We start from the raw sequence: 27608 nt of genomic DNA on the forward strand, positions 1-27608 counted from the left end.
GTTTGCCTTGGGTCCTTGGCAGGAGACAGGTTTGTCCTCTAAAAAGTGGGGAGTTTAACTGGAGGTATGTTCGTGTTGGACCTGACCCAGGTCTGTACGGAACAGGCTTAGTTTTATTTTTCTTGATTTTAGGATGTCTCTAATAGTTTCTTACTGATTTTTAGCTCTCTGAACTGAGGAAAAACAGCCTGTTTAACTTAGGGAGCTCTCTACAGTATGCTTGCTACTCAAGAAAGGAATAGGGAAACTTGGGGCTCCTAATACAGGCTTTCTGCAGATCCCTCTTTTCCAGGTGAGCAAAACTTTCCATCCCTCGCATAGAGACTGGGAAGTCCAAAGAATTTCATTATTAGTTCCTGCAGAAGGCAGGGCAGCTCTGCACAATGCTGTCCCTCTTTGTCCTCTGTTTTTCTGTTGTGGAAAAGCATGAATAGAATACGTTGTTGCAAGCAGGAAGGGAAGTAGACTGTCTGGGTAGAAGAAATTGAACGCTAATTTTAACAAGACTGGTAATGCGTATATGTGAGACACTCAGTGTCAGTATGCAAATAAACAGCATGTTCTAAATGGTATGGCCGAAGAGTTAATGTCTTAGAGGGTGCTGTCTGATCACCCATGTGTTGTTATAGGGCATTAAAAAAAGGAAAACCAAACTTCCAGATTTTTGGAGCTTCAGTGTTGGTGGCACCCTGCTGACCATGAATGTGGTCATTGGTCAGGATGTGCAACTCTTGAAATGGGCCTGTGATTATGTCCCCTCCTTCTCCTCACCATGGTAGGAGATGAGAGGTTTAGCTTTTGGGATGAAGGTTGTGGTTGCAGCCCTAGCAGCTAGAGTGAAGGCCTGAAGACTTGGGCAAGTGGAGGGACATGTGCTTGCTCCAGAGCCGCTCTCCAGGCTTCCTGATATGTTTTCCTTTCCCTCTGCCCAGCTTGAGGCAGACACCAATGCACAGCCCTGTGAAGTCTGGATGGGGAAAGCCGGGAGGATTTGAAAAGAATGTATCAGAAAATTCTTTGGAAGACAAACACCCAGTGGTATTTACAAGGAAGCTTTGAGATGTTTGTTGTTGGAGGTACAAACACTCATTTACAAAATGAGTGACAGGAAAGTGTACAAGTAAATTATTCATATGTTGCCTAAACCATTGCTTTCAAAGCTTTGGATTGTGTCCTGGCATGTGAAGGACAGAGGAATGAGATGTTTTTTGGAAGCAGTGCGTTTTTCTGCAGCAGTTCCTGGTACTGTGGGGTATGCTAAAGGCAGTTACCTGTCCTGGGTGGAATTGCTTACCAGCAGCTCTTAGAGGTGCTTGGCCACTGGCTTGAACCCAGTCTGTCCTACTGCAGCAGGGAAAGTGAATTTGAAAACTGAACCACCAGCATTGCTGGTTGGAGGAGCTGGGGCAGCTCAAGTGATGGCCCCTCTCCTGTGCTTGGGCTTGCATGCTGTCACTCAGGGCCCAGTGCCTGGGCTTCTGCTGAAATACACATTACACCCCAGAATATGAGCACACGAGTGTTGAGCAGTGCATCTGTCATGGATTCATTGGGATTTGTTTTATAAAGGTGCATATGAATGGGCAGGAACCTTGTTTTGGAAGGTGTGCTCAGCATTTTAAATGAGAAGCAAGATGCAGAAGGCTGCTACTTGTCCTGTGAACCTCCTGTCGCTCCTCTGAGTTGCTGTAAACAGGTGGCCCAGGATGTTTTGTGAAAAGCAGGTACTGTTTGGTTGTGGTTGGGTTTCACAGGTGTGATTATAATGTAAGCAACGCTTTTGGAAGACTCACGTGGTCCCCAGGTATTTACGTTTCTTGGTATTTACATTCAAAATATTCCCTTGTACAAAAGGAAAAGGGAAGCTGTAAGAGGAATGTCAAAAAAGACTAAAATTACGGTGATTCTTGAAAGGCATCACAATTTATCTACAGCTGCTACTATTATTTCTTTTGCAGGATGAGTCAGTTATTTGTGGCAGCCACAGACATGCTGTTTTACAAGACCCATGTGTCAAGTCCCTGAAGCGCTGTGTGTGGAAGGGTTTGTGTTGGAGCTGCCTGTGAAAGCAATGAGAATATCTGTGTGTTATCTGTACTGCAGTGCTCCACTAGCTGCCACACATGCTGTTCCTCTTCCACGGTAGTGAGGGCATTTACTGTATTGCTAATTTTCTTTCCAGTAGAAAGCTTTATGCTGACATGAACCTGGCTGTGTGAAAGGAGGTTTCAATAGAAATGCTAAGAACTCACTGTTCTCCGTTTGAAGTTGCTGGTGCTGTGGGTTTCCTGGAAGTAGGGGTTAAACTAATAACCAGTTGCCATCAAAATGCAACAGGCATTTGAAACATGACTTTCTGTTCAAGTTACTGTTGCCGTTTCACCATCCTTCTCCTTAGCATTGCCTAGAAGCTCTCGTTTGCCTGCTCAAACAAGAATTGTGTGGCCTGCTAATTCAAATCATGTTTGGCAGGCCAGCAAAAAAAGTTGTCAGGTTGTTGTGGTGAAATAAAACATCCTGAACAAAATTACGGGATGTTAATGTCCCACAGCGCGAGAAGCTCTTAACTAGATGCTTATTCTAGCAGTATTATAAAGGATAGGACTAGACAGGTAGCACAGGACCCTTGAGAAAGACTGAGCTTCCCTTGTAGGAAGGAGAACACTTGGCTTGCTTGGCTCTCACCTTGGTGAAGGAAGAACTCTGTACCTCCTTGTTCTGCTCCCATAAGAAGTCCCTTAGATTTGTTTTTTCTTCTGCCATAAACCCAAGGCTTTCTCTATGGACTTGTATGGAAGAGTGGAAGTTCAGAGCAGGGCTACCCAAGGCCTACTTGGAATGCAGCTGGAAGGAGGCAGGCTGTGAAAAAGAAGCCAGTTTCCTCTTCTCAGAGTCAAGGCATTCAAGGCTCTTGGAAGGCTCCCAGAAGGCAAAGAAGAAATGGAAACTAATCTCATTATAGATTGTCTTGCATACAGGGGAGTTTTATAATTAAAGGATGTTGCCCTCTGTTCCCATTGTTGTTTGCTTCTGTGAACTTTAATTTTACTCTGAACCCAGTGCTGACTGTGTATATGCTGGGGCTGTGATGGAGAAGTCATCTTAAGTTTTTATGAGCTCACCTTCAAATGAATGGGTACAGTTATCTGGGGTTCTTCCCCTTTTTTTTCCCCTTTTCCCTGCACCTCTATATGCTTTTTTGCTTTCCCATTCCCTGCTGTATAGGTGGGTAGTGTTTCACATATGAAGTGTGGTATTCAGACCTGCTCTTCAACAAGGGCTGAATTGTCATCTAAGCTCCAGTCCTTCTGAAAACTGTTAAAGCAAGCTTGTCATGTGTTGAGTGTAGCCTTGTTCTTCATGCTTTGTAATACATAGGCAAGCATAAAAAGACATGATTTCTACTTACTAGGCTTCTAGTTAGGCTTCACTCTCCTGTCTTCCCACAGTAGTTTCAGCTGGTCTGTTCGGCTGGTCTTTATCATACATGATAAGAAGCCTAGGCAGCCAGCCAGCTGCTGTGGAACTATAATAGGGCCAGTGGCATGTACAAAATTTGATTACTGCTGTCAACACCAGAGAGAATAGATGAGAGCACGTACTCCAGTCAGAGAGCTGCTAAATAAATGGCCTGTTGAATTCAGTAGTAGTAGAAATAAGACCGTCTTCCTCTTAATGAATGAAGTGGTTTATGGGTAGAGAGTATACTAGTATTTTGAGCTCTGGAGTTTGCTTTAAAAAATTTTAAAGAAGTCTTCCTTTGCCTTTTTCAAAGATTATTGTGACCAGAAATTTCCATTTCACTTCTGCTTATCTGCTCTTGCAGTTAATGTATGGATTTCACACCCAATACTTCAGATATTCACAGAGGCCATGGTTTCACTTGTAAAATTTAGCTTAAAAATATTCCTGCCATCCTAAAGTTAACTTCTTTCAGATGGGTTCTGATATGCAACTATTTCATGCTAGTAATTCTATCTCCATTTAGGCAAGAGTTGTTTATTTTTTAATTTAAATATAGTGCAACAACCCCTCCCAAGTTAAAAAATATTCTCAGTGTATATTCTTATTGAAATGTTGGATTTTTGATGTAAAACCTGCTGTTAGATAAAAGTGGTTTCTCTGATGTACGTGGGACAGCTGCTGATGGCAGGCAGAGCTTGAGAGCTGAGCTTCTCTGGAAGCTCTGGTGCATGAATGATTTTACTCAGCTTCTCTAATAGCTTCACATTGAATGAAGTTCAAGGGACTGATAGTCAGACTGGTGTTTCTCTAACTGCTCTCACCACCTGCAAACACTTTCTCATTTGAGAAGTGGTAGACCCAGAAATGTTGTCACAAACTAGCTTATTCCTGAAACTTGTGCTTATTCTTCAGTCTTGCCAAGTGTGGGTGGGCCTTACCTTGGAGTGGCAGGGACTAAGGTGAAGTGAGGTATTGGATACACAGGAGAACATTTGTAGGGAATTCAGACCAGTCTTATCAAGGCTTGAAAAAAGGAAGATGTGGTGCTGTTGGTAAGATTTTTGGCAAATGTGCAGGTCTGTCTGCTAATTCTCATTGTTTGCTTGGTGGAGTTGGCAGTGTCCTTTCGCTTTGTGCTCGTGAAGTGCTTGGCACAGTAATGTTTGTACTTGTATTTACAAAATACATCCTTGTTTGTTTCTAAAATAGAAATCCTAGCTTTAAAACTCTTATTGCCTTTCCACTTCGCTCTTGCTTGCATGGTTCACAGAAATGTTTGGATACAAATGTCTGATTTAGCCCCCTGAATGTATGGTTGTCTTTATTCATGGAAACAAAACTCCTTCAGCCTTTAACTTCGCGGAATTCTTCAATTTGGGGAAAAAACCTCCAACCCACAAAATTAAGTAAGACCAACTTCTGGCCCACAAAAATTAAAAGAAAAATCTGATCTTGATTTCTCCCTCTTTCCCTCCCCTGAACAGTGTCTGGGGTGTGAGACAGTAAACTGTCCCAAGTGGGTATCAGTGAAGAGAGGAGAGCTGTATCTAGGACAGTTGTCTTATAGCATAGTGCAGTGAAACAGGCAGACAAATCAAACAGCCCCTTTCCACTTTTGAAACCAATTCTGTGGTTTAGAATTCTCCTCTCTGGTCATGTGTTATACTTAATCTCTTCTTGCATTACTTTGTTGTGACTATTGGGATTCTGTACAGCTCAGTATCCAAAAGTGTGGAATATGGAGTGTCTTTCATAACTACAAAATTTGGAGTCCTCTTAATTTGATTATTAAGTTGGTAGCAGGCTTTTGAAGACAGAGGGATTGGATTTGCTTTCTGTTCTGGTGGTAAGCATAGTTTAAAGGCTCACTTGTAAAATAACTCTGATCCTATCATAATCTTGCATTATCAACCTTCTGCTTTACTGTTCCTTGCTCTGTCTTATTTGGAATTACTGCACAGTGGAAAGGGCATGCCTAATCAGAGTTTGTTATTTTGACTTGGAGGTTTATTTGTACAACTTCCTTTTTATGCTGTAATCTTGTGTTTAAAATTTCTTGTGCCCTTTTGAAAGGCCATTAAAAGATGTGGATGCTTACCTTGAAAAGTTGTGCTGGTTTTATGTTCTGTTGAATGTGTGAAAAAAGTGTTATAGTGATACTGCAAACTTTTTACAGAATGAATGCTAAAAATATTCAGGATTTTTAAAATGAGTATGGTTTTTGACCATAGAGCTTGATTTGAACAGAAAAGGAAAATTGCCATCAGCTTTCCTATTTTCAGTTTGTAGAATTTAACTTGCCAGTTCTCTGAAAGCTGGAGTTTCCCCTTATTTTCATAAGGAGTAGCAAAGCAGCATATTAATCTGATTTTAAAGAGAAAAGAAATCTCAATTAGCTTGAAGTATGTTACTTGCTAACATGCAGCCTTTTTAAAGGTTTGTTTCCTGACTGGTTTTGTCAGTCACTGTGTGGCTGAATGTGTCAAACCCTCTGAGGAAAACCAGCGCTTCCCTCCCCCTTGAATCCCAGCATGCAGTTCTTGCGTGGGTACAAGCGTGTACTTCCTCTGCATCTTCACTTTCCTGTTATTCAAAGAGTGAGCTTGATCATGAGCATTCAAACAGCCAAAAAAGTTGAGTGGAAAGAGTACAAGGTTGCTGTGCCTCAGCATACCGACCGGCAGCCCTGTTACCCTCCGCTGGGTGAGTGCTTCTCTGTGTTCTGAAGGCTGTGGTAGATGAAAGGATCCAGCCATGTAGATCTGTTTTTGTCTTCTACACCTGATGAAAGCTGCTTTTCTTAACTTTGCAAAAGTTAGTTTACTCTAACAGAGCAGATTGTGGAAGGCATGGCAGGAAACAGAGCAGGCTGTTTTCTGTGGCGCTGGTCCACTGCAAGTGTTGTGTGAGCTCTGGCTGCGTCACACCTGCAGCCGCAAGATCTTCTTAGTAATGCTTGTGTTGTGGGGTTCCCTTTCGCCTATAGCAGTAACTTGTTCATGGTAGAAATTTTATTGTTCTTCTGTCTGATTGAATGTCTTAGTGTCCCCAATTTTCTTAAACCATGCATTAAATTACGGTCATTTCAGCATTTAGTTGTTTTTGATTCTTTACAGTTCTGCTTACTGTGCCTTCTGGTACTTTTGAGTGTATAAACTCATAGCAGCTCCTTGACCCATCACAGGTTTTTATCCTCATTTTCGTGGTATCTCAAGAGAGCAATGTTTCCAGTAGTTTGGAAAGAATGTTTTGTGGAGGGATGCTTTCGAAAAGAAATTTGGGATGTTATTCTTTCCTTTTCCTTTTGCCATCCTTCATACCTATTCTAATTGAAATTTCGTGGATTGTCTCTTCTGTTTTGTGACTAGGGCCAAATAACACAGATTGACAAGGAAAAGACAATTTGAGCATTCCTAGTACCTGTGAATATGCTATGTGGATACAGTAACTGACAGATGGGAACTTTATTTTGTGGTGTCAGAGCTTCATGAAATCAGAACCTGTTGATCAATAAAGAATTTGGTCCACTTGATTTTTGATGTGGGTTTTTTGGTACAAAGCTGGAGTCTGAATATGGGTTTTTGGAAAGAGAAACTAAAATCCTCTTAAGATGTATCAGTGTAATGGCTAACTTTAGAATAAAATGATGGGCTGGGACTCTGATCTCATGTATGTTTGCTTCTAGAACAATGAGGTGGATTTGGATATATGCCAGTTTAGCTGAGAGCAGAAAGTTTTCCTTTGTGGCTCAGTCCAAGCTTTCTTAAGAAACTGACAAAAACGTCAAGAAAACTCAGTAATGTGAGTGGAGTTGCTTTTGACTGACTCTGGAGAGCTCAGTAAATTATAGGTTGGAGAGATCTATAGTGTTCTTCAAAATCTGCACGTATTCAGCCCTCAAATGTGAGACAGCTGCAGCTGATCACTCTTGGAAGGTTAGCAGTAGGAGAAAATCAATCTGCTTGGTTTTTAACCTGGGCTGCTGTTCATGGAAGTTGTTTGTTCTGGCTCTGTGTGTATTGGTGTGGGTTTTTTAGGACTATTTATTGGATTTTTTTTTTTTCCCTTCCTTCTTTTTTTGGTTATATTTTTAGAAGAGCATAAACTTGGGACCAGAGTTACAACCAGCCATGTCGTTAACTGATGAACACTGCAGTTGTGAAATCTCTGAAATGTTCATCTATGGTATAATAGGAGGGTCAATCTCTCTGGGGTTTTCTGTCTCAATCCTTCAGGTGTTTTTAACATGTAAGTGCCAGTGTGTGCACACATTTAATATTTGGCGATGTTTGTGTGTCTATGGATGATTTCTCTTGTGCCTGCTCTGGGCAGCTAGGCTAAGGTGTAAATCTCCTAGTTGAGTAGCAGCTACCTGCTTGCTCAGGTGCTTTGTATGATTGAGAAGAGTGTTTAGTGATGGTTTCTTAAAGCCTGTTTAAGTCTGAGTTGAGAGCCCTCTGTTTTTAAAAGCACATAGATCATGGCTGGTATATTGCAATTGTAATTTTTCTTAATCAAGTGGCAGGATTTTTTTCAGGAAACTTGTTGAATTATACTCTTCCTAACTCTTCATAAAGTGTAGGACTGTAGATTTGCTTTCTAGTAGAGTCAGAGTCTCAAATTCACTGTCATCTGCTCACTTTTTTTAAAACTGTTTTTGGAGACTGTGAGGGACTTGTGGCTTTGGTTGCTTCTTAGTGTGTTGGAAATGCACACAGGATTGAAAAAAAACCTGAAAAAAGCTAGAAGGTAAGAGTCACAGAAGGGAAAATGAGGAAAAAACCTGAAGGTAAAATAAATGGTGCGGGGAGGGGGAGTGTGCTAAGGTGGAGAGGCCATTCTCTGAGAGGACAGGATTTTTAATGATGCAGTACTAGAAATAGTCGGAAAAAATGGGTGGAGAAGTTGGAAGGGGTGCGTATGTAATTGTTCCTTCATGTCCTTTGTGTTTCACAGAAATCTAGAATATAAATAACAGGGACACTTTTCAGTCAGCAGAGGTGTGGCTTTGGCTTTTTTTGGTTGTCTACTTGCTGTGAGAATTGGCAGGGACTGGAGGAAGGGAGGTTGAAGCTCATACCTGATAAAGTATCTGATTGTAAATGAATTAGTTTGGGTGAAACCAAAGTGGGTAAGACTAACTTGTGTTCTCTGAAGCCTAAGCAGCACAACTAAGTTTTGTCAGAGATTGATTTATGGTCTAAAACATACTAAGCAATTTAGATCATCTGGTGGGATGCCCTTCTTTATAACAGTCTAATCTCTCTTAATAATCTCTTAAACTCTCAAGTTGGTGGTGGCACTGGTAGGCTAGTGGTGCCTGACTGGAACCAAAACTTACTCTTTATCCGGGAGGGGAAAAAAGAAAGGATCTTGTACTTTCTTCACCCATTCAAAAAAATGAGCTTTCTTTGTTGCTCTTCCGTGCCATGGGAGATAATTTATATTCTTCTAGTAAAATTTCTGAAGCTGTTCCAAGAAAATGATTGGGCTATTTTGTGTTTAAATAAACATATTCTACTGTTGTAGCACTACTTAACGTGATTATTTTCTAAAATATTTTTTTTACCTCAATTGCCTCATTACCCAGATGGATATCACCCTGTCATTGGAGGGGGAGGCTGCTTAACCCATATTATGGAGGCAGAAAAAGATGCCGGTCCTGTGAAACCTTCTGAAAGGGGTTGCTTTGTGGCACATTTTCTGTAAAATGTCAGCTCCTGAAGCCAGTAAAGCACTCTGCAGTTATTGAATAATCTATGTCAGCATCTTAGCATTATGCAACTAGATATTGTTATTTTATTCATACAGTTGTCAACAGAAGCAAGAGATCAATTTATATTTTGTTGCGTGAATTAATTGTTCAGGCATCACACCAGTGATTGAAACGAGTGTTATTTTTTAATAGCATTAGAAGGCAATGGCAATGACATGACTGAGGCATTATGCAAACAGATAGTTTGAAAACATGTCTTTTGAAACTCTGCATTTAGCTTGTTACCATTTGTCTCTGGAAATCTCAGAAGCACTAGCCTATAAATGATAAGCTTTCTTCCAGGTGGGAAGGAATTTGTGTTCCCACAAGATAGATGCACTGATAGCAGCTTGAAATTATTTGAGACCACACACAAGCTGTTACAATAGTCTAAATAATATTTATGATATTGTTCATATTACTGTAAACTCTGGTCTAGTTAGTTGTTCAGTAGAGCTGTGTTGGACCTCAAATCTGTTTGATTTCAAACAACTCTAGCTTTTAAACACTTGAAAATGGTATATTTCCTTTTTGGCAGCAGGTGATGAAGTATGCGTTCTGAAATACAGCGTTGTTGTAAATAGAAACAGGTTTACGTAGTAATTACGTCATATTGTTGCCTTTTGGGTCCTCAAGTGAACCCATTTTCAAGATCTGAAGGACTTAAAAAAACTCTTCTTATGTATATTAGACTCTTAAATGCACATAGGTATGGAAAAAGTGGAAAATATTTTCTATTGTCGTGTAGTAGAGTCCCTTTTTTTAAGCTGTAGGGGGGGAGTGTTTTGCTGCTGAACGCAGCCTGTACCCTCTGCATTGTATGGGACAGAGCGGTGCCCGTGACTCAGCTCTGCCATGTGGAGAAACCACGTTCCCCCGGCCGGTGAATTATCTGCCGCTGGATCCCTTTTATGTTCTCACTGGAATGTTGCGACCCTTAACTTGAGGGCTCCATCTGCTTCCTGCCCTCGTCCCTGATGAATAGGGCAGGAATTGGCAGCAGTGTGGTCAGCTATGTGACCTCATTTGTGTGGCGTCTGGGTGGAGCGCGCCCTAATCTTCGCTAAGCGAGCAGCTGAGAAAGCGAATTGCAGTAATTCCCTGGTTGATCCTTCCAGCGGGTAAAACCCGGGCTTGTGCTGCAGGGCAAGGAGATGCCTTTACTCTGACACTCGTTACGTGTGGAGATGAATTTCTGTCGAAGTGTTCAGAAAAGCAGGAAATGGTTCGAGGGTTCTCTGCAGAGATCGGGAAATGTGCTGTCCAGAGTTCCGTGCGGTGCAGGGTGGCAGTCATCAGCTTTCCCCTTGTGTCTGTCTGCCTGAATCAAAGCTGTCCCACAAGTGTGCACTGGCAGCCCTTGCTCATATTTGACAGTAACAGAGCATTCCGTATGTCTTATGCAGATGGAAGCAGAATGATTGTATCTGACTTGCTGAATTTCACTACAGTGTGGATATTGTACTGTGGTCATGACATATCTCCTCATTATTGAGATAAACTGTCCTGGGTCTGATTAACTTGAAATTAAGGCCTGTGATATGATATACCAACTATACCAACCAAGAGCACATAGGTCCTATCCCTGCCCATTCCTTCTTGTGCTAGTGACTGGTTCTAGCCCAGGGCTTTTGCAAGGTTGCCCCTGAGCTGTCCCCCAGCATAAAGGCTTTGGGACTGTCTGCCCTGGATTGAAAGAAAGCATCCTGCTTGGCTTTATGAGCTGCTGAAGTGCAGCCTTTAATACTGTTTCTTTCTCTCAGCTATACTTTTTACCCTGATAAAATTGTCCAGCTCAATCATTTTAAGCTTCAGATTATTTTAAAAGGTTCTTAGCTGGTTTAATACCTTGTAATGCAAAATATTTTTAAAGCAATTCATAAAACATTCTATGCAGACCATTGAAATTAACTTCTGCTCCCAGCTCAGCTATAATAAAATCAATATTTACTTCGCTTGTGTGACCAGAGTTGCCTTATATACAAGGAAAACATTTCCACTGCTGCTTCTAAGGCAGCAAAGAGATAGAAAGCAGAATAATAGATCCCCTCTAAAGCTACTTTTCCCCCTCCTACAGTCCTTATGCAGAGTCTTTTGCCAAATTTGTCAAGCACACCCCTTTCTAAAAGGTTAGTTGCCATTTCTCCACTTCTAAGGCAGAAAGCAAATGAATATGATCTGTTTAGTTGCTGCAAATAAATGTGAACTTGGAATTGAATATTTGAAAGCTATTCTGTATTACTGAATAGCATCCATTCTGTTTTCTGTGATTTTTGTATAATGTAGGTTTTGCATTGTATTTTTTACCAGACAATTTGCTACTGATTCTTGTTGTAGTTTTCCTTTCAGTGAGTAAGTTATAAGCTTTAGCTTGCTGATGACAATTTGAGATTGAAGGATAATAGACTGGGATTCTTAGCCTTGTGCAACAAAGACATAAAACTCTGTCACCTGATGTCTTATCATCGTTTCCATATCTGTTGCCCTAAAATCTCACGCAAGCATTCCTTATCTAATCTACAACCAGTAACTGCAGTAGCTTGAAAAAAAGTTCCAAGTGTGGGTTACACAGATAACTTTCCTGAGGGAACATGCCTCATCTGTTTGTTTAGTAGCCTTGAATGCAGGTAGATTCTCCCACAATGTTCAAGCTCATTTCTCATTAATAAAAGTGAGAGAAAATGTAGTTGGTGAACGTATCAAATGATGATGTAGTGGTAGTGTAGTTTGCTGTATTAAGCAAGCAGTAAATGTGCTGTACAGTTAAATGGAAACAAGTATTGTGTCGTTTCAGTTTTTGATCTGTGAACAGAACTGATTATACAAAAGTTGTTAGTGGAAAGAGTTGTAAATCTGAATACCTAGACAGAATTAAACCAATCACAGTACACGTCTTGTGTTTTTAGCTGATTTTGATGCAGTTTCATTTCTGTCTCCAACACAGTCATGTGGTATACTCTTGAAGATAATCAAACTGTCAGATATTCCCACGTCAGGGCACAGTGCCAGCTTTCTGTTGGAGGTGCTTTTTGGTTTAAGTCATTTCTCTGCCTGTCACTAAGGGTAAAAAAGTGCTTATCTTAATCAAATGATTTTTTAAAGTTTGCATCTGAAAGAGAAACTTAGGTATTGCTGATAATGCAAGATGTTAACCTTCCAAGAGATTTCATTTTACAAGGGACTAATATCAGAAATTTAACTCATCATTAGGATCAAATGATTTGAACTACAGTAAGCAATACTAGAATAGGCTTTATTGTATATAGAGCATTTGCCTTGCTTCTCTGTTTGGTTTTTTTTTTTTAAGGTATTTGGTGTTTGGTTTTTTTGTGGGTCTTCTATTGTTTTTGTTACAGTAATAAAAATAACTTTAAGAGTTTGCCCTCAGGAGCTGAGCTGGAACTATTTTATGGCCAGGTAAACTGGTTTGCTGTCTTATTGGACATTCTTCTCTGAGCTAAGGGGAAAGATTTTTCTGTATAAATTGCTGTGAGTGTGCATTATTGTAGTCTTTGACTCTGCATAACAAGTTTGCTGTTCGGTCCTTGTGGCGGGTTGATTTTGATAGCTGCCAAATGCCCATCCCCACTACTCCCTCCTCTCAACTAGACGGGGAGAAAAATAAGACTGAAAAGCTCATGGGATGAAATAGGGATATCACTTGCCAGTTTTAACTGTGGGCAAAACAGACTTGATCAAGGGGAATTTTTTTTTTTAACTTACTGACAATTAGAGTAAGATAGAGTGAAACAAGGAAGAAAAACTAAAACACTTTCTACCTACCTATCCCTATCTTCCCAGACTCAATTTCTCTCTTTAATTCCCAAATCCTTACCACCCTTCCCCCAAAGGAATGAAAAAGCCTGCTTATTTAAAGTGTATCTTCACCTGGAATGTTTTTTATTTGAGAGAAAAGCTGTATTTTCTTAGCATATGCATGCAGTCAACTCTCAGCAAGAGTATGAGCTTAAAAACCTACGGTCCAAAAATTTTCAGATGGTAAAAATGCACTCTTGGTCTGAAACAAATTTAAATATGTGTGAAAATAATTCAAAGTTTGGTTTAGCAAATATGCTAATGCTTGTGGGAGCACGGTTTGGCTGACACTGTGTCCTTGTGCCTTTCTTTATTGTGCATGACTCAAAAACCTACACAAACGAACTCCATGTTTGAGACATGCAGACTTGCATTGAATATTTCCAGCACCTTGGAAATGGTCCTGGTCAGCTGCTAAGTTAAGTGCGGTGTTCTGCTGCTTATGTGTGAACACTGCTCCCACTTCTGATGGCATCAACTGGAGGAGCCTGCAGGAGCAGTCAGGCTGGGTTACAGACACCATCAGCAGGGGTAGTGGATGTTTTCTAGCCCCTTTTGGTGTTCCTTATTCCTGCATACTGCCCTGTCTCCAGTCCCCTCTGCAGCATGCACAAAGCTGCATGGTTAGTAGCTGTCACCCTCCAGAGGGATAGAGGGTGAGTCAGATCTCAGTGACAGAACATGTATATTCTAATAGTCTTGTCCTGCTGAATATCCTTGAATGTTACATGCAGCAGAGTCATATCAGGTAAATAATTAGCTACTGTTTTGACAGTGTGAATGTGCTCTTTATCTGTAAGATGGGAGACTATTGGACTAGCCAGAAAAATTTACTCTAGCCATTGAACATAACACCCCACCAAAAACAGCCCTACCAAATCCAAACAGAACCAAACATATTTGTGTATACAAATTATCAGTGGCTGAAGGAACTAGGAAAAATAAATATTCATCAATTCAGTAGTTTAGCATGCAGTTCTGCCAGGGCCATTGCTCCCTGTTCAATTAAAAATTGGATGTGACACTATGAATAAATCTGTAGCCATCTTATTTTTCATAGGGGGAGCAGAGCAAAGTTGATTCTAGGGTTGGTAGAAGTTCCTGTAAAATGCCTCAAACAGCAACAGGTCTTGGGAAATGCTCTACTGGCTTAGCACTAGCTCTTGAAGACTTTTGAAACAAATAGATAACCTCTGATTGACTTGTTTTATTACTGACTGCTTTTCAGTGGAAAAATGCTCTCTCATGTCTAATAAATCAAGGAAGCTTTTCTCTTGTCTCTCTTTGCATATTCATTCTCCTGTTGTGTTCTCATGCAAGTATAAGTGAATTATTGAGCCTTCATCTTTGCCAGAAACAAACTAAATGTGCAGTTAAGAAAGTTCGAACAAAGTTCCAAAACAGTATCTTATGTTGTCAAAGAAATATTTTTTTGGGGAAATCTCCCTGGTATAGGTAAGTGCTGTGGTGTGTGTTGTTTAAATTTGCACAATTATGATTTACTGCTGCTGTGGTAGTTTTTTGTGTGACCTTCAACTTTCCTCCTGTCATTATGCTTAAATACCTCTTTGAAGTTATTTGATAAATATCTTCCATTTCTCAGGCCTGTTTCATTTTTCCTGCTGCTCCTATAATATGACACTTCTGTGTTTATGTCTTAAGATTTTGTTTTAACTGATACCTGCTTTCTGTCTGCATCTTCTTCCTCTCCAAATTCTTTTCTGCTGCCCTGTGGTTTGGAGACTGACACGATCCAGATGAAGAACTTCTGTCATAATTGATATGATAAATACAAACACAAATGTTTCATCCTTGTGCTCTCTTAGTCTTTTCTAACTCTTCTGTCTCTCCCAAGAATGAGTATCCCCACATACTGCTTTCTTATATGGCTGCTTCTGATATGCTAAAAGTAGAGAACAAAAGGTAGCAATTCAGGCTTTTCCTGAAGATTTGAATTTTTTTTTTTTCTATAATGTTCATGTTTAGGAGGTGCAGTTATTACAACTGAGTAGCTGGAGTTCTGTGTCATCTTCTAATGCTCCCTTACTGAGCCCAAATTTCATTCTGCATTTGAAGGGTTAGAAGGTTGGTAGTCAGTCCTAATTGCTTTTTGTTTTTGCAGCCGTGTAGACACTTGAGGAATAACAGTGAAGTGTTGTGACATGAATAGAAAGAGTGACAATGTGACAAGACTAAAGTTTCTGAGATTTTATTTGTTTAGTTTTTAGCAAGTTATTTTTATTATACACTTATCTCTGCAGGGCTGGAGACAAGTATCTGTCACATGTAGAACGTTATAATTAAATGCACCAAAATTGAAACAAGTGTAAAAGGTTGCTAAGTCATCTCTTGATCATGCTAATTCTTTTGAGAGCAAAAATTTTCACATATATTCCTTTTTTTCCTAGCCTCCTTCAAAGTCCACTCACATTATTCCTTTGGTCATTTTTCCTTTCAATCAATTTTCACTTGTCATTTACAAAATCCAAGGCTTCTGTTTCTGAATAAACAGAAATCTGCAAATGTCATTTTGTGAAGCCAGTCATGCCAGTTCGTAGTTGGACTGAAAAGATGCTGCAGGATAAAGCACATCTGTATTGCCTTTTAAGCACTCCCAGAGCTGCTCTTAGCTGGACTGTGTAACTTTGAGGGCAGTCATAGCAATATTTAGTGGAATAATTGTATGAAGAAAAAGAAGACTGTGTATCTTCTGGCCACTTGAGTTACTCATCAGTGTGAATTTTCATTTGTGAACCTATTGGATGGTGATAATGTCTCTTGTGCTGTTTGAGCAAGTAGCAGGTAGGTAGGTGATTGACATTTAGGATGCGTTTGGTCCTGCTACACCAACTTGCAGATGTGTGTGCAGTTGTAGGAATTCTTTCCATTCTCCCTTTGTGGTAGACTTCATGAATACTTGGGTTTTGTGAGTAATCATTTTTCTGCCACAGGTTGCTCATGTGTCAGCGGAGGACAGCCTGAAAAATGAACACTGTACTGCAACTTGCTCCATGATCTTCAGACAGCAGTGTGCATGAGCTCATATGCCCTTCTGTACATCCTTACTACTGTTTCTCACTTCCTTGCTTCTTTGCAGTTTAAAAAGTTTTATTCTTTTTTTGTGCTGCTGCTTTGCTTGTGTGTTCTGGACAAGAAAATATTGTAATTTTAAAAGAGTAGCCTTAATGTAGCAATACTTTGGAAAATTGGAAGTGGTAGTCAACATCAAGTGAAATTAGAGATCTTCAGATATGAAGGTCTAATCTGTGTTATGTGAGTTAAGCTTCTTATGTCATTGTGTTGGGGATGAAAAAAGTGTTTATGGTGTTTCTTAAAAAAATAAGTGGTTTTGTGGTTTAGTTTTTAGGACTGTTGTTCAAAGAAACAAACAGCTGTAGAAAAATCTTGTAATTAATATTAAAGCTGTTAAGGTTTTCAAATGTATTTATGTTACAATGGTTTAAAATGATATGTTAAAGTGGGACAACTTAAAAGTTGTAGCAAATTTCATCAATCACATTGCTTTTAGTTTTGCCTTGTGTGATGCAAGTAAGACTGTGAGAAATACTGAAGTTATTTGTCATAGTTAGCAGTGCAGAGCGTTGAAGGTAAATCTTTTTTGCTTTTTAATTTGTAGGAATGAATTTTAAAAATTGAGTTAAAAATACTTTCTAAATGCATTCCCCACTTTTCCTCCTCATGTAGTTTATAGTACACAAAGATAAATATTCAAAGGCGAGTCATATGATGATAGCAGCATCCTTAGGAGATGACCTTGTGATTTGTTCGGTTTATTTGACCCTGTTCATACCACTTGTTTGTTCTTTGAAGGTAATGTTATTGTTTCAGAAATAAGAATCTTTCTTTTTTTACCATCATTGAGGTGTTACATTTATCTGCATAACCTGAAGAGTGTGGAATGCATTGCTGGTTTTTTTTCACTGCTGAGCTTTATAGTTTGTGGTAAATTAAATGCATCATTTTATTGAGACTTTGAAATTCTTGTAAATGTGTATGAAGTTAATTTGTTGCAGTATCTTTCTCACTCAGAAGTGCAAATACATGTTAAATAGAAAACAGGCTTCTCTTAACCCCTTTGGGGAACCACATGAGTTTCTTTTCTTTCATAGAGAGCCAGTCTCTGTATGCTTCTGGGAGTATGTCTTTGCCTTATCCCCATCTCTTTTCTTTCCCTCTTTTGACCCTTTACTCTGAGCAATTGTGCATCAATGTAGACCCTTCACAACCTGCCCAAATACGCTGAGCAGTTGGGCTTTGCTTCACCAGAGCTGTCTGGTACTTGGGAGTGTTTGCATGGCTAGGTCTGACAAAACTAATGTGTGCCTGGCTCTTTGGAGAACTGGGGATGTGCAGAGAAGGTGCTGAGAGGTAACCAGACTGGGATGTTGTACTGACCCCAAACTTTAAGCACAGCTCTTGTTCTAGCTATGCTTATAGCATGCAATTTGGGAGATTAGGAAGTACTTATTCTGTAAAAGCGTTTGTAGCTAGAGATATTATTTGACACTATTTGCAAATAGCTTTTATTTCTGAGTTGGGGTGAGGGTGGGAGTGTCAAAGCCTTAGAATAATTTCCCCCTTGCCTTATGTGACCCAGCAAAGATGATCTTGTCCTGGCTTTTTCTGGGGCGGGGGTTAAGTACTGATCTTGTTATTTCTTAGTCTACTATGACACTGGAAAGGTATAAGTATTTTTATTGATTAAAAAATATCAGACCAAGTGTTCTGAGTTTCAAGATAAACCATTCAGTTGAGGAAATGATTATTTTGCATTGCATCAAATGCTTTTGTCCGCTGCAGAGGCTGTACTTGGTATTTTGGTTTGCTGTATAGCCTGCCTTTCTTGCTGGCAAAGAGAGTTGATCTGCCATGCAGTTGTCACCATTTCCTCATCATTGCCTGTAGTGGTGTCCACAGGTAGATACCCTGTGCTTATACTTCTTCCATAAGCACATCTTTAATGGTGCTTCCTCTAAATTACCTTATTTTCCTATTTTGGTTTGCAGTTCAGGCATCTCTTCAACCATGAAGTATAGCTGTCTTTTTGTGGACTCTTAACTCCATAAACTTGTCTCTTCTTTTTTAGCCAGTTTTTACTAGTACCCTAATTTTTCTAGTTTCACTGGTGATTATCATAATTTTGGTCCTCAGGCCAGCAACATTCAAGCTACAAGCTCTGTCCTCACTGAGACATAGACACCACCTGTCTGCTGTAGGGACCTTGACCTTTGGTAGAGGGCAAAAAAGTGAATCCTGGGCCTGCTTGTTGCCTGACTCCTTAGCACTGGGAAGGCATGCAAAAGAACCCTCTCTGAAAATGCACCCAGGACAGGATTATACCTGTGTGACTGATCTACTGGAATAGTTGCCAGAGGCAGCAGTATTAATATGACATGTAATTATCTGTTTTTATTAGGTGATCTTTTTGTTGTTTAGCCAGTTTCTACAAAGGTAAAGGTGATGTGTCTGTTCCAAGTTGTACACAGACCCACTTGATATGTTAGAGTGACAGTAAGCAAATGCTACAATTGCACAGGTTCTACCACAATTCTCTTAAAAACTTGTCATTAAGTAATATAAGCATGGGGAATGGGATGTGTACATGTAATCCTTTGCCTAAATGATTGGCAGCTGAAAGCTTATAGCTCAGGTTCTGCCAAATGCTTGGTAGGCTTTGAACTTTGGTTGGTCTCCTTTTGACTGCTCTGTTGCTGTATTTTCATTGAATTATGCAACAGTGTGGGTTGGAAGGGGCCTTAAAGACCATCTAGTTCCAAACCCCCTGTTGTGGGCAGAGGCATCTTCCACTAGACAAGGTTGCTCAAAGCCCCATCTAGTCTGGCCTGGTACGCTTTCAGGGATGGGGCATCCACAGCTGCTCTGGGCAACCTGTTCCAGTGCCTCACCACCCTCATAGCAAAGAATCGCTTCCTTATATGTGATCTAAATATACTCTTTCCCTTTCAAACATTTACTCCTTGTCGTATTAGTGTACTTCCTGACAGTCTCCCTCCCCAGCTTCCTTGTAGCCCCCCTTTAAGTACTACTGGAAGGCTGCTCTTTGCCAAACTGAACAGCCCTGACTCTCTCTGCCTACCTTCATGGCAGAGATGTTCTAGCCCTCAGATCATCTTTGTGGCCTCCTCTGGGATCTGCTCCAACAGGTCCTTGTCCTTCCTGTGCTGGGGGCCCCAGAGCTGGAAGCAGTACTCCAGGTGGAGTCTATGAGAGTGGGGTATCTTCTCCAGTTTTTTCCACACTGTTTCTATATTGAAGTGGAAGGTATTCAGTGAGCTCACACTGGTGGTCAGTGGCTTAACTGATTGCATAAATACCTGGTTTAATGTGTTCCAGATATTTGTCCTGCTATTCCCAAACAGAATTTATGTGCTTTCAAAGCACTTAATCAGGAGGGGGTTCAGCTTTGGGGACTAATTAATGAGTAAGCCAGGGAAGGAAATGAGAGTTTAATTAGGATATAGGATTAGCAGTGCCTCAACTTACTGCTGTTCTGATCAAATGACAAAAGAAAATTTTATGTTTGCCAGAAGCCATAAGAAGGGACCATGCATAATACTGTACTCCAATTCTCTTTTATTTTTTCTCCATTAAGATGTCACACTGAAAACACAAAGTGGCTAAGACACCTTTATGACTGTTACCTCTAGAGGAAGAACAGTAATTTTGTCATGGACAAAATGCTCAAAGGTTTGCTTAGCATTTCAGTTTTTGCACAAAGGTGTTCCCCCTTCCCCAGTGGTGCAATATTCCTTGGCCAGCACAGGCATGTAACTGGGAAAGGAAATAATTTATCTCAAGGGTTGGACTTGCCTTTCACTTAATCTTCCTCACTAGGGTTGGGTGACAGTATAAGACACTTAACATACTTTGGGTTGGTCATGCGAAGCTAAAAGCAGGCAAACTTATGGTGACCATTTCTGTAATGAACTAGCTGGATTATTTTAGGGATAGAAATGAGAGTATTTGGTGTAATTTGCACTAAAAAATATTTTGGATTTAAATTCTTCAGTTATCCTGTTTATTCTTTTTGCTTTTGGCTGCTTCATCTTTAGAGCACTACTACACCATGTGAATTTTAGGGGCTTCCTTTAAACCTTCTATGTTTCAGGTTTCATCTTAATAATTGCAAAGGTTAATAGGCTAAGGTAAATAATTTACTGGCATCAGTGACTGATCCTTGACAAAATAATGGAATAGCCAGTGAAGCTCAGACTTGGCCTGTCTGGAAACAAAATAAACAATTTATGCTTTTTTGAACTTCCTTTGTCTATTTGATTTCTGTAAAGACTGAGCTTAACTTTGTTGTCAAGATGGGTATGCAACAGTTTCTTCCACTTCTGTCTTCCAAGCATTGCCTGCCCAGGAATATATAAGGTACCATCACTGGGTATGAGTCTTAATTGTGAAGAATGAAATGTGTTAGTCAATTGTTGTAAGCTGGACAGAAGTGTGTAGAAGCTTTCTAATATGTAGTCTGTTAAATGAAATTATTTAGCTTTTCACTAAACCATATTGCTAAATGTTCACATGCCTTTTGAATGCTTCCAGGGATGGTGATTCTGGCACCTCCCTGGGCAGCCTGTCCTAATGCTTGACCACCCTTCCAGTGAAGAAGTTTTTCCTAATATCTAGTCTAAACCTCCCCTGGTGCAACTGGAGGCCATTTCCTCTTGCCATGTCACTTGTTACCTGGGAGAAGAGACTGAACTCTACATGGCTACATCCTCCTTTCCGGCAGTTGTAGAGAGTGATAAGGTCTTCCCTGACCCTCCTTTTCTCCAGGGTAAAGAACTCCAGCTCCCTCAGCTGCTCCTTATAAGACTTGAGTTCTAAAACCTTCACTGTTGCCCTTCTCTGGACTCAGTCTTGCACCTCAATGTCCGTCTTGTAGTGCAGGGCCCAAAATGGACACAGGATTTGAGATGTGATGTTATCAGTGCCAGGTACAGGGAGATGATCACTGTATGATCTGCTGGCCAGGCTTTCTGACACAGGCCAGGATGCCCTTGGCCTTCTTGGCTACCTGGGGATACTGCTGGCAAGTTTGTGAAAAAGGAGCTTGCTTCCTTTCTGTCATTCCTTTAGGCATGAGCATGCTGCACATTCTTGGATGTGCTCCCATCTACTCAGTGCTGGTGATGCCACACCTGGAGTATTTGGTCCAGTTCTGGGCTCGCCAGTACAGGAGAGATGTGAACATACTGGAGTGAGGACCACAATGATGATGAAGGGACTGGAACATCTCTCCTGTGGGGAAAGACAGAGCTGGGCCTGTTCAGCCAGAAGAAAAGGATCAAAATCCAAGTGATGCTACTGAAATTTATAAATATCTGACGAGATAGTGCGAAGAAGGTAGTGAGGCCATTGAAAAGACAAGAGGCAATGGGAGCAAACTGAAACATGGGAAACTCTGTTTTTGTTAAAACCCTGTCTTGGGTTGCTCAGAGAGGTTGTGAAGTCTTTGTCACTGCAGATGTTAGAAATCTGACTGGACACGGCCTTGGGCAACATGCTCTGACTGGGGGCTTGGATTAGACAAATGATCTCCATAGATGCCTTCTGACCTCTACCACGCTGTACTTTCTATAAAAACACTTCAATCCAAAATTTTACTAAACTTTCTAGGAACAGTGCAAAGAGAAGTGGATTCATACAGGTGGAAGCTTGCTTAGTCCTTGAGACAGCCACATAAAATTGCCAGAGAACTTCTTTGATATTACAGTGATTATAAGACTTACAAAAGTGCAATGGGTGTATAAACTATGTGTTCATTGTATTTGGGGTTTTTGGTCTAGAAATCTTGTTCCAAGAGATAGTGTGTTAAGGCTTTGTAAAGACACTTCTTTACTTTTTTTTTCTTAATTTCTGAGTTAATTATCATTGAAATGTTTATTTTTTTATTACTTTCCGTAGATGAAATACAACTGTGAAAACGTGTGATTTTTAATTTTTTTTTTTTGCACACATATGCTATTTTTTTGGTCTTTAGGCAAGATTTCTAAATACCATTAGAGGTTTGAAGCAATCAAACCCAGAAAGCTGACACCTTGACTTTGCATAACTCAGCTGCTCGAGGTGTTACGTTATGATTGTCTTCTACACTGGACTGCTAGGAAAGACTTAAATTCCATGGGGTTATAAATTCCGTTTGTTTTTAAGTAACTCTACTCTGCACACCGCTGTCACTGAAATGGGTCCTATATGGTCTGTATCCAGAGATGCTTGGTTAACTTCCTTTCAGAAACATCTAAATAGCACTTGTGATTTTGAAAGTGTTAACAGCATACAATTTTTTGAAATCTGTTAATTTAATCCATTTTCACAAGGAAAGTAGGATACTCTGATTAAACTAGTCTTTCCATATTTTTTTTTCCCCATCACAACTAGTTCAACTTGTAGTAACTAGTGGAAGTTTAATAAACCTAATTGTGTGTTATAAAGCTAAGTAAGCACCTAGAGGATATGTGAACATACCAGCCAAATATGCCAGTCAGCATGTGAAGGAACAACCAGGTACATACCCAATTACCTGTACCCTGTACCTGTGTGCTGGGATGGGGTGGGAGTTGCAGTGAGAGGCCAGAGAAGAGGTGGGAGGAGCTGACACTAGTGGGACATCCACTGATGTATAGGAGGCCAAGCATTCTTTGTGTTCTACTTAGGAAATTGGAGCATGTAGTAATATGTAGGAGCCAGGTATTACTATTTGAATCTCAGGAATTTGGGTTCTGTCTGTGATAAGCTGTTGACCTAGAGAGTTTTAGAAAGGAATGATGGTAGACTCTAGGAGCTTGGGTAAAAGAGAGGCAGCTCTGAGGGGATGGATCAGGAAAGGTTTTAATATTTGGAGTGAAAAGACAGGGAATGAGGGGGTGTTAGGATTGCAGCCTTTGGGTTGTTGGAAAAGAAAAATAGGAAAACCTCTGACTAAGAGTTGGGATAGAAGAGACTCTGGAATGAGTGGGCAGAAAAACTTAATGTTGTGAATAACTACTGTCTTTACCTGCCTGTCACAGAGAACAAAATAACATTGTCTCTTGTACTGTGAAGATGTTCAAAGAAGGTTGTTTGTGATGTCTGCCTGATTTGAAACTGCCATAACTAGGAGAGCTACTTGCATAGATACAGTTTATGGCTTGGCTTCCTTCTCTGTCCTAAAAATCTTGTTTACTTGTGCCTGTGCAGGGTCTCTGATATCTGTTGTCTCTGCTTCCTTCTGGTATGCAGATGGGCTTTTTGTGGGGATGGCTCTTCTGTTATGCAGAAGATTATGCTAGTTGATCACAGTGATCCCTCTGACCTTATATCCTGTGAATCACATCCACAAGTGCAAGTGAGCCTAATAATAGTCCTAACTTGGGCAGAGAAAAAGGAGCAGATGGCTAACACCAACTTGTGGAAAGTGATTCTGTTTTCTTTATAACCACTTAGAAATTCAAAGACCTGATCTGTGCTCATAACAAAACCAGCTGTAGTAAATCTAGTTTGTGATTTTATTTGTCTTCGTAAATTTACTTTGTCTTTTTTTCTTAAAGTGCTTTCCTGTTTGTGTGCTTAGAAATATCTTCTTTGCCAGATTTTGGGCAGGAGTTACCTGCCTTTTTCTTCTTTCCATGTGCTGGGCAGTTTGTGAAATATGTGCTCAAGTGTACTTGGATTGTATGTGAAAGCTTCACAGGGCTGTCTTGCACTGGGAGCTGACACTGCTTACTTTGACCTGGTGTTAGTGGGTCATTGCAGGCTGTTGGAGTGATGTGGGGTTGCTGGAGTGCCTTGTGTACTGCCTGCAACTCTGGAGCAGCCTTGGGACACTGCCTGCAGCTCTTGGGTTTGCCCTGTCATCCCGTGAAATCAGCAGGGTCACTGGCTGACCAGTGTGGGCTGTCAGGCTCCGTGTTGGGCATTATTTCTGTCTCCTGAGAGCTTGGTTATCTATACCTCCCTTTTAATCATCATTCCAATGTGCTGAGACCACAGCATGGCATGTTAGGTTGCTTTTGTTGGGAGGTATGGAAACAGCTATTTTAATATTCCTTCAGCTGTGAGGATGCCTTCCTCTAGGTTATCAGTTGCTGGGGGATTTTTTTGTTGTGAAGTAAACACAATTTAGCTTAAACTTCCAGTACATTTTGGTAGAACTAGGGGGTGGTCCTTGTTACTCGTCTATGGTGTCTTGTTTTTGGTGGTGTCTGCTGTTGGGAAACACCAGGTGGTGAGGCGCATGACTTTTCTTTTTGCTTTAGTCTTTTTTTGGTAATGTTTATATTCCATAGTTTGGTTTCTACAGGAAACTTACAATTTGGGCAACTGCATTTTGTGTGCCAGTTGCTGTAGGCAGATTTTTTTTTTGTTAGATGCACTATTAATATAACTCTGGTTTTGCCTAGCTGCTGAAGTTTGGAGAGAGAAGGAAAAGGAATGAGGGAAAGCTTTGTGCATACCACTGATTGCAGAAATTAAAATTGCAGCACAAAGGTGAAAGTTTACAAGTGAATTATGTGTTGCTGGAGCTATTTTTTTCTACCATGGTGTTGCAAGAGAAGAGAGAATCTGCAGAACAATCTCAACTTTTGCTTTTTGTTCCTTTAAAAAGACTAAACTATGATCTTAAAAAGATAAAAACTAAAAAACTTAAAAAGATAAAAAATGTTGGTTTCCATGCTGAAATTTTAGACGCTTATTTTGTGTCTTTTGCTATATGAATTGGTCTGAGCTTGACTAAAAGATAGTTGCTTTCAAAATGCTTTTTCTGTCCAGAAATACAAACCTTTATCCCTTTTTTTGTTACTGTTGTCAGGGTTTCATAGGTGTGCGAGTCTTGGGTAGGGTGGTATCTACAAGAGATACTCCCGACTGCCTAAAGGCTTAGGCAAAGAGATGTTTCTAACTTCGTTACATTCCAAGTGTCTTAATTGAAACCCACAGGCTAATTCCTTCTTTTATTTCTAAATTCCTTTGCTGAGAACCTAAATAATGAGGTGGTGAAGGCAAATTTAAGTCTTAAAATGTGAGATGACCCTTGGTAATGTGTGCTGGAGTGGTTGGGCAATTTCTGTACTTTATTTGCCAATCAAGCCTCTGCTTCTCCAGGGCACTTTCATTATAGTGCTGTTCTGCCAGCTGTTTTGGGTGTGATAACTTCTGTCTTTCAAAAGCTAAATAACACAGTTCTGTCATACAAGCATTTAATGTGTTTTGGGGAAATAAGAAGCTTCTCTTTCAGTACGAAACAGAGGTTGAGTAGAGGACGAACCGCAGTCCAGTGAGGCTTTTGTTTTTACCTCTATTTTTAGATAATTTAGATTCCTTTTTGCTCTCCAACATGATATTCACCAGGTAATAGATTGGACTTGAACTGTGTTTTCAAGGTGCCCTAAACGAAATTAAGGGACAGTGTTGTGGGTGGAGGAGGTATGTATGTAAGGCTACAAAAGTGGCTCTTGGGGGCGACTGAGTGCCAGGACACAGCCTGGGCATCTGATCACAGGAGCCGGTTGTTTAGAGCGTACTCCAGTTGGGTGGACATACATCATCTTGTGTAACAAGCAGGCTTCGGCAAACAGGCATCCGGGATAGGAAGCTTTTCTTCTCTCTTTTGTCATCACAAGAGTTTAATTTTTTTTTTTGTGTGTGTGTGTTTAGGTTTGTTTTTATTTCCTCTTAAAGGAACAAACTGTTCTGACATTCTGTTACTAGTCCATTAAGTGACTGGAGGGCAGGCACAGCCACGTTGGCCAGAGGAAATGGTAGGTAATGAAGCAGAATTTGGCCCTGAGTCAGTCCTTGGCTTTCACTGTCAGGCTGCAGCAGTGTGAAAGGAAACAAATGTTTTAGCTACTTGGTGAATTTGTTTCTCACTGGGCTGTAACTTGTTGACATTTTTAATGTCTTGTGTGAGAAGTTGACTGGCTGGGTTACTGTGTGCTTTGTTGAATGGTGATTTTTTTTTTTTGACTGAATGTGGCTAATTTGTTATCCAGATCATAATGCCAGCCTCTGGGGGGTAGCCTTACAGACTTGTAGGAATCGAAAGAAAATTACTTGGGGGGATAAAATAACTTGTCACTGTTGCTATCAAAGCACCAACATTTCAGGGTGGTTGTTGTTGTTGTTGGTTTTTGGTTTTTTTTTTTTTTTTTGCAGGGGTTTGTAGCAGAAAGCTTGACACAACCATGTCTGTAATGGTCAATTACAAAAATCTGAGTTTCAGAGGCTTTTATAAAGCAAACATAAAAGCAGAGCCTGACTGGCAAGGGTTGTCTATGAATTTTATAACTGACTAGGATGTTTTAGGAAGATGGGAGTTGTGGTGGTTCTCATTCCTTGCTTAAGAAAAAAAGATGCTCTGCTCCTTAGGAGATAGTAGGGGTATATACATTTGTATTCCTTTGTTCACCAAACCTTTTACCAAGACTAAGTAGTTTCTATTGATCAAAGATGTGGGGTTTGGTGGATTTTTTTCCTTCCCCTTCCTAGAAAACCCTCTTTTTGAAAAGAGAGAGAAAAGGCGCTGGATTTTAGTGAGCCGTGCATGCTACTGCAGCACACCTAGCAAGCAGGTGTAGGAGCAAGGCCTGCTGGGGGAGTCCTGGCAGGCTGAAGCTGGTGAATGCTGAGGAGAGCTGTCACCTCCTGCCATTCGTGTGCTTGGGGAAGGGGCTGAGCTCTCCAAGAGTGGGGTGTCTAGAGCTTCTACTGCACAGGATTTATAAATCCAAGATCCTTTTCATAATGGTTGCTCTCCTTTTACACAGTCATACAACTGTTTTTGGCCTCTCTGTTCTTTGCCTTTGTCATGCTAAGGAGTAATAATGTTAGAAGAATGTGATACCTCAAATTATGGTGTTACTCTTCATTCTCTCAGATGGTTAAGGAAGGAAAAAGGCAGATGCAGCCTTAGGAAAACATCATCATTCACAGCTGTGTACTTGCGGGTGTTGGCACAAAAGGGGCAGACAGGTTAATAGATGATATTTAAAAAGAGAATCATGTTTAAATCTCACTATGTTCAATACAAATGTTGTTTTCAATTAATGTTAATAGAAAATATTGGTCCAACAGTGGCAGTTGGACCAATCTAGTCCATTCCTGTGTCTTAAAAAGGGGAAAAAGAAAACAGACTTGTAGGGAAAAAATGGATTAATTTTTTTTTTTTTTTTTTTTTGGAGTTTCATCTTGTCTGCCAGGCTCCTGTGAGATGGATACTTAGGAACTACCAGAGAGTAATTTGGTTCTATATGTCTTTGATGGCAAGGAGCTCTGTGCCACTGAGGGGAAAAGACAGGGTTAACAAGATTTCTTAGGTAATTATACTCCCCTGAAACAGCACCTTGAGTTTCAATGTTCTGAGCATGGCATGCTGTGCAGCTGCCACAGGTATCTTGAATCTTCCTCAGAAAAATCTTTTCATGCATTGGTCTGTCTTTGATGTCTGGTTGAGCTCAAGGTGTGACTCAAGAGTAGAGTCTGTTGGATCAGCTTTAGCTGCCAAAGAGGAGAGGCATAGAAGGGTGAAGCAATGGCTCCTGGC

General features: G+C 40.4%; 1 protein-coding gene across 4 annotated transcripts in view; it reads left to right on the forward strand.

Annotated features, from left to right (window-relative positions):
- The window catches only part of UTRN (utrophin), a 356635-nt gene that overhangs the window by 27803 nt on the left and 301224 nt on the right, over positions 1-27608 (forward strand). For 3 of the 4 annotated variants that reach the window (XM_048296200.1, XM_048296204.1, XM_048296201.1), the window contains exon 1: positions 6063-6168. The exons of the other annotated variant lie outside the window; for it this stretch is intronic. In XM_048296200.1, the coding sequence (XP_048152157.1) occupies positions 6075-6168 (94 nt within the window). In that variant the 5' untranslated portion in view covers positions 6063-6074. Of the gene's footprint in view, positions 1-6062; positions 6169-27608 lie in introns of those variants that run through there. 4 annotated transcript variants of the gene reach the window in all.

This window comes from Corvus hawaiiensis, chromosome 3 (assembly GCF_020740725.1).
Source record: "Corvus hawaiiensis isolate bCorHaw1 chromosome 3, bCorHaw1.pri.cur, whole genome shotgun sequence".
In the NCBI taxonomy this organism is placed as follows: domain Eukaryota; kingdom Metazoa; phylum Chordata; class Aves; order Passeriformes; family Corvidae; genus Corvus; species Corvus hawaiiensis.